The sequence below is a fragment of the Mus pahari genome, chromosome 4 (genome assembly GCF_900095145.1).
Source record: "Mus pahari chromosome 4, PAHARI_EIJ_v1.1, whole genome shotgun sequence".
Taxonomy (NCBI): Eukaryota; Metazoa; Chordata; class Mammalia; order Rodentia; family Muridae; genus Mus; species Mus pahari.
In genome coordinates, this window is record NC_034593.1 from 79,908,253 (window position 1) to 79,915,137 (window position 6,885).

At 50.7% G+C, this 6,885-nt stretch overlaps 1 protein-coding gene across 1 annotated transcript in view; it reads left to right on the top strand.

The window, feature by feature from the left end:
* Positions 1 to 3,500, top strand: part of Pmvk (phosphomevalonate kinase) — a 9,280-nt gene extending 5,780 nt beyond the window's left edge. The window contains exons 4-5 of the mRNA XM_021196414.1: positions 2,080 to 2,209; positions 3,004 to 3,500. Coding sequence (XP_021052073.1) covers positions 2,080 to 2,209; positions 3,004 to 3,140 — 267 coding nt within the window. The 3' untranslated portion in view covers positions 3,141 to 3,500. The remainder of the gene's footprint in view (positions 1 to 2,079; positions 2,210 to 3,003) is intronic.
* The last annotated feature ends 3,385 nt before the right edge of the window (positions 3,501 to 6,885 follow it).

Sequence of the window (6,885 nt, forward strand, 5' to 3'; positions counted from 1 at the left end):
TTTTTTTTTTTTTTTTTTTTTTAGACAGTGTTTTACTATGTCTTTTACTATGTTGTCTGGGTCAGCTACTTTGTAGACTAGGATGTCCCCAGACACTCACAGAGATCCACCTGCCTCTGCCTCCCAAGTGCCGGTACTGCCACACCTAGCAGATCACGACTTTGTGTGTCTTTTTCCTGCCCGGCTTCCTTCCTGAACTTTTTACCTGATCTACTCCGACACTTTTCATGTCACCTCCATAGAGAAGCCTTCCTTGAAATACACCATTGTCTTTTCTTTTTCCTTTCCCCCCCCCTTTCTTTCTCCTAAGACAGAGTCTCCTGTAATGCAGGCTGGCCTTGAACCTCTGTGTGGTCAAGGTGACCTCGAGCCTCTGATTCTCCTGCTCCCACCTCCCCAGGGCTTCACTAGCCCACGGCACCCTACGCTAGGCCTTCTTTATTCATCCTTGTGGTAAATTCTGAGTGTCTCCTTTTGCCGGGCACCCCTCTGGCTTCTCAGGGTGTGCTGCTTCGAAATGGAATGAAGGGTTTACCGTCAAGGAACTTCCCGTTATAATCAGGATTTGGGGAGACATGTAGGTGGTGCCCAGGGGTGGGGGTGGGGGTCACACAAGAGAGGTGGAGGTGTGGGCAGCCGGGGAAGGACTGCTCTTTAAGGCCTGCTGTCTAAGGACTGCTTTTTGAGGCTTAAGCAGGCCTCGCTCTCACGGCCAGGTCAGAACGTGACTGTAAGGAGGTGAAGGAGTGAGCTGAATGGGTGGTTAGGGAAGTAGCTTTCTAGAGAGAGGGACCCAAATGTGAAGGCCAGAGAGGGGTCCATTCCTTCTATGTTTGAGAAGCAGCCATTGTGGTAGCCTTGGGAGGTTAAGGACAAAGCTTAGGGCTTTGGAAGAGTCTAGGAGTCACTGAGAAGTCCTAAGAAGAGGAAAGACATGCTTTAGGAATCAAAGAGCAATTGAATTAATTAACAGGGTGTAGGCCAATGGTGGAGCGTGTTTTAGTGTCTGGACATAGTTCTTGGAAGGAGTGGGGTTGAAAACCTGAGACAGGAGTTAGCTCAATGGATAAAAGCCCTGGAGTTCAGATCCCCTGGAAACCACATAAAAAAGCCAGGTGGGGGCTGGTGAGATGTCTCAGTGGATAACGGCATCAGCTGTTATGCCTGAAGACCTGAGTTTGATCCCCAAGCCCACATGGTGAAAGGAGAAAACTGGCTGCTTTGAATTATCTCTACACACATGCAGGGGCACAAGCCCATGCACTCGCACACACACACAGACACCACTCCCACATCTGGCATTATAGATGTGGTGCACATGCCAGTAATTCTAACACTCAGGAAGCAAAGGCAGGGAGTTGAAGGTTAGCCTTCGCTATGTAACAGATTTGAGGCCAGCCGGGGCTAGGCACTGATACTTTGTCTCAAAACCAAACAAAGGATTTAACAGGCTTGCTCTGGCTGCCGAAGGGCAGGTAAGAGCTGAAGCAGAGAGACTTAGTAGATGGTCCTATGTGATTGGCCAGTGACAGGCTGGCCTCAGAGCTGGGAGAGACCCAAAAAGGGGCCAGTTTTACATGGATTCTAAGGATAGAGCCACTCAGAGTTGAGCGGGTGATGAGTTGGTTCTGGGGCAGGAGGACAAGGATTTGATTCTGAGCAGAGCCAGGAAGGGTCAGGATTGGAAAGATCAGGAGTTGGAGAAGTATGTTCCAGCCATGTCCCGGCTGACATTCATCAGTCTGCATTGTGGCTCCTGGTTATTGGAAAAGCTGCTGTATGCCTTGTATTACATCTCCTGCTCTATTGTATGTTCCAGCCCCAGGAGAGCAGGGCAAGGTGTACTTTGTTTATGACACCATCCTCAGTGCCTGGCATAGTACAGAGTACTTGCAGTGCCCCTTTCTTAGTACTGGAGCTGAGTGATCGTGCTGTCTAGCAGGTGGCAGTACTCAGAGGGGTTCAGTGAGCTACACCATTGCTCTGGCTTCCGCAGCGCCTGTCCCTCCCCCCCCCCCAGCTTTCCCTCCCTATAGCACTTTGTCCTAATGGTCACCTGTTTGTGTCTCTTCTTTGCAGCTGGTGAGTGATACACGGAGGGCGTCTGACATCCAGTGGTTTCAGGAGGCCTATGGGGTTGTGACACAGACAGTCCGAGTAGTGGCCTCGGAGCAGAGTCGACAGCAACGGGGCTGGGTGTTCACACCAGGTAGGCGGCATAGCTCAGCACACAGCTCGGCCTGCCACCCCTGTGCTCTAGGCCGATATTGAGAGTGAACGAGAGGCTGTAAAGGGGAACCTAAGGCCTGAGGAATGGGTTGGTAGAAGGTCAAGTTCACAGAGTATCTTTTTTGGCTGTCTCGTGAAGGCCAGTGGACTTCTCTGGCTAGGCCTCCTTCTTGTGTGTTTTGGGGACTGACAGTGGTTGGCGAGCAAGCCAAACCAACCCTGGATAAGCCATGGAGCCAGACAGGAAGTTTTCCAAGGGCCTCAGTGGTACCAGTCCAGGACCTGCTTTGCAGACAGTTCTGAAGGGCAGCTTGGGCCTCTGTCCTGCCCCAGGTCACCGTTCCTTGGATACACTCAGATCTAATGAGTGTGAAAGCTAACAGCGTATCCCTTGGATGCTCTGGCAGGCCAGCCTGGGTCTGGTGCTTTATACACACTCCCTCTTACAGTCTCATGCTTTACAACTCCCATGTGAATGCTGCTCTTCCCATCCTCATGGCCATGAGGGCCTTGGCCCAGACAAGTCAAGTCTCTTTCTCAAGGCCCCAGCCCTGAGGGCACAGCCTCCCAGCAGGCTCCAGCCCGGGCTAACAGGGCAATGCCCTTTCGGGTCCAGTCTTCTCTCAGTCGGCGATGGCTAGAGCAGAGCCATTTCTTCAGGGACTGCTCGGGAGCTCAGCCTGTGGTGGGAGGCCACACCTACTTCCCAGAGGTTCTCAGAGGAGAGGCACAGGGTGGAGGGCTGGGGCCTGACTCCTCTGTTCTTCCTCCCAGGGGTGGACGATGCTGAGTCAGAATGTGGTCTGGACAACTTTGGGGACTTTGACTGGGTCATTGAGAACCACGGAGATGAGCAGTGCCTGGAGGATCAGCTGGAGCACCTGCTGGAGTTTATTCAAGCCAAACTTTAGTGATGAGGCTTGAGGGGTGAGCAGAGACTGATGGGCCTGGAGAATAGTGGTTCTGCCAGATGTGGGTCCCCAGTCCCAGCTGAGGTCAGGAAACAGACAGACAGACAGTCTGGCTTTCCAGAGGTATGGGCAGGATGCTCGTGAGTAGTGGGCAAATAAAGCAACCTCTGGTGTTGTCTTCCCTGGAGCGGACACTCTGCCTCTTTAGGGCACTTACAGGGCAAAGGCGGGTGCATGAGTTTTGCCTGAGGCAGGAACATTACCACACCCATGATGGGCAGGCTGCAGAGCTGTGGTGGTGGTGTTTCCCTGTGTGTAAGCTCTCAGCCCTGGAGTCCTAATAAACCTACTTGGAACACAGCTTAGAGCTGGAGTCTGATGATTTCCCTGATATCTTGGAAAAACTGGGGGTGGAACAAGGCAATGGTGGCCCACGCCTTTAATCCTCGTGCACAGAAGGCAGAGGTGGACATATCTCTGAGTTTGAGGCCAGCCTGGTCTACAGGGTGAGTTTGAGGGCAGCCAGGACTTCACAGAGAAACTCTGTCTCAAAACATGATATAAAACAAAGAAAGAAAGAAGGAAAGAAAGAAAGAAAATCTGGGGTATTGGGGTAGGTATGGGTCCCACTCTGCCTTGTACTTGGCTGGGATGAACCCTGCAGAGGTTGGCCCAAGCCAGCATGGTCCAGGCTAAAGGTCTCTGTGTCCCAGGTGGGATTGGGGTCTGTGGTTCTTGTCTTTTGGGATGGCCCTAAGAAAGGCTCAGTCACCACAGGAATCGGCACCAGTGCACCAGCCCCTTGCCCCTTCAGTGCACCAGCAGCCCCTTGCCCCTTCATAGCTTTTCTTGATTTCTTAGCTTCTGGGCTCATCACAGGCACTGAGTGAAGTGAGTAGGAAGGAAACTTCCACATCTTTTTAGTGGATGCCAGGAACTCCAGTGACGTGCCTGGCCTGGCTGGCAGGGTAATGAGTGCCCGGGCTCACCGTAGAATGGCAGACGTGTGACCAGCATCTTCTGCCACATCAGTGCGAATGACATGAAGCCCTGTGGCTCCATGCTTTCCCCAGGCCAAGCCTCTGGTGCTCCTCCTGACTTTATTTCCACATAGATTCAGTTTTCACCGACAAGGGAAATGGGAGAAGAGGCTGATGCTTCAGTGTGAGCAACCCAGATAAACCTGGTTCATTCCTGCCTATACTGTCTGCCTTAACTACCGCCCTTGCCAGGCACCGGGCCATGAGCAGATGAGCAGGAACAGGCGTGGGGGAGTTCTCCCGGAGTCTGCTTAGAGGAGACACACAGGTTTCCCACAGGACACCGGGGACCAGAGAGAAGTTTCACTTCGAAGGCAGCTAGGATTCCCTAGACAGGCCAGCATGGTCCGCACTGTGTAGGACTCTTTCTTGGGATCCAGAGCAGAGGTGTATAAAGAATCCCAGCTACAAAAATGACCCAAACTCACAAGGTCTAGTCTTCCAGTGTAGGTAAAGTTTTGAGTCACCAATCTGGGAGGATCCCATGAGCAAAAGCCTTCACCTGAGAGGGACACCTAGTATAACCATAGTTTGAAATAAGGATCACTTAAGGCAGTGGTTCTCAACCTGTGGGTCACGACCCCTCAGAAGTGGGTCAGATATCCCACATATCAGATATTTACATTATGATTCATAACAGTATCAAAATTGCAGTTATGAAATAGCAACAAAATGGTTTTATGGTTGGGGGTCACCACAACAGGAAGTGTTTTAATTAAAGTGTGGAATCCTTAGGAAGGTTGAGAACTTCCTATAGGCTGGTATGGTTATATCCCTTACCTCACTTTTTTTAAAGAATTGTTTATCTATTTTATGTATATCAGTATATTGTAACTGTCTTCAGACACACCAGAAGAGGGCATCAGATCCCATTACAGATGGTTGTGTGCCACTATATGGCTTCTGGGAATTGAACTCAGGACCTCTGGAAGAACAATCAGTGCTCTTAACCTCTGAGCCATCTCTCCAGCCCCTGCCCCCCTTACCTCATTTTAAAGATGAACAGATTCAGAGAGCTTGTGTAAAACCCACCCAGTGGGGACCACCCCATACTAACTGAGATAGCTGGATTTTGCACCCAGCTGGACAGTCCTGTTGTAAATCCCACAGTTGCCATATGCCTAGAACCTTCTTTGGGAGTAAACACCCTACTTTCATGCCTGGACAGCCACTTCAAAGACCCTTAATTGGACCTAAGCACTGGCACTTGAGAAAAGACACCTGCTGTCTTAGCTCAGGTGTCAGTTCGCATAGCACAGGGGGGTCAGTAGTGCTTTCTCACCTGGAGCACCCCTCTCCCACGGGCACAGTATAAGGGGGGCAGAAAGGGCTTTGGAGTTGAGAGGGGGCAGCGTTTCTGGGAGGGCATAGTTCTTGACCTTCCAACAAGGTCTGAGATATGGGAGGACTGAGTCCCATGGTGGGGACTAGCCAGTCATTGTGATGGGTGGGTAACAGTGGGACAAGGCTCGGCCCGGGTAGGGGCTGGGCAGTAGACCTCACAGGGAAGACTGAGTCTCTGACTAGGGAGGTGGGAAGGGTGACATGGTCTTGATGGGTAAGGGGAACACATGCAAAGGGACCGCTAAGAGGCTTCATGGGACTCAAAATGAGAAATAAAAGCTGGCGAGAGCCAAGTTGTCTACACTGTCGATGGAAGTACCTGATTGGCTGGTTCAGCCCTCCAGAGGCAAGGCAAATTCTCATCAGTGAAACTGCCCGCACTCCAGCCTTTCCAGCCTTTCTGTCCCTCCACCTCCCAATTCTGTACACTTGCTGGTGTCCCTTGTGACAGTGCTCAGTCTTTTATTTTATTTTCTATTTTCCTTTAATTTGTATACATGGGTCCTTTGTGAGTCTGAGCACCATGTGTATGCCTGGTGCCTGTTGAAGCCAGAAGAGGCCATCAGATTCCCTGGAATCAGAGATGTGATTCACCACATGGGTGCTGGAAACTGAACCTGGAACCTCTGGAAGTGAAGCCAGTGCTCTAACCACTGAGACATCTCCTTGTCTTTCAAAGCAGCCTTTGGGAAAATTTCTTCTAAAGGCACTTGACCTTCAACTCTGCAAAACCTTTTTTTTTTTTTTTTTAAGGTTCCTGGCACAGCAGGAATATTCTTTTTCTTTCCTGCAAAGGCCTGCATGGTTCCAGCCAGAAAAGAGGGCCTTGCTAGCATTCTATTTTTGTGTTCATATCTGATGAAATCCCTGGGTAACTAGGAATGGAGTGCCCCCAGTCTGATAATGACCTTCTACGGAAACCTGGGTGTGGTGGAACCCTGCTGCAGACCCATGCAAGAGGCAGAAGCAGGAGGGCTATGAGTTCAAGGTCAGCCTTGGCTAAGTAGTGAGCTCTCTTTCTGGAGCTCTGGCTGTCTCAGAATTTACTAAGACAGATCGTGCTGTCTCTGCCTCCTGAGCACTGGGATTAAACCACACCTGGCTAGGCTTCCAGGTAAGTTCAAAGCCAGTCTGGGCTCCTTCTGAGCCCAATCTCAAAAAACAAATCACAAAATAGTCAGACTTCTAGAAGATAAAAACCAAACCTCTAAACCTGCCAGACAGCAAACGACCCCTCACAGGGTCACATGTCAGACACCTTGCGTATCAGATATTTACTTTACAGTTCATAATAGCAGCAAAGGGCTGAGGGTCACCACAACCTGAGGAGATGTATTAAAGGGTCCAACATTAGGAAGAGG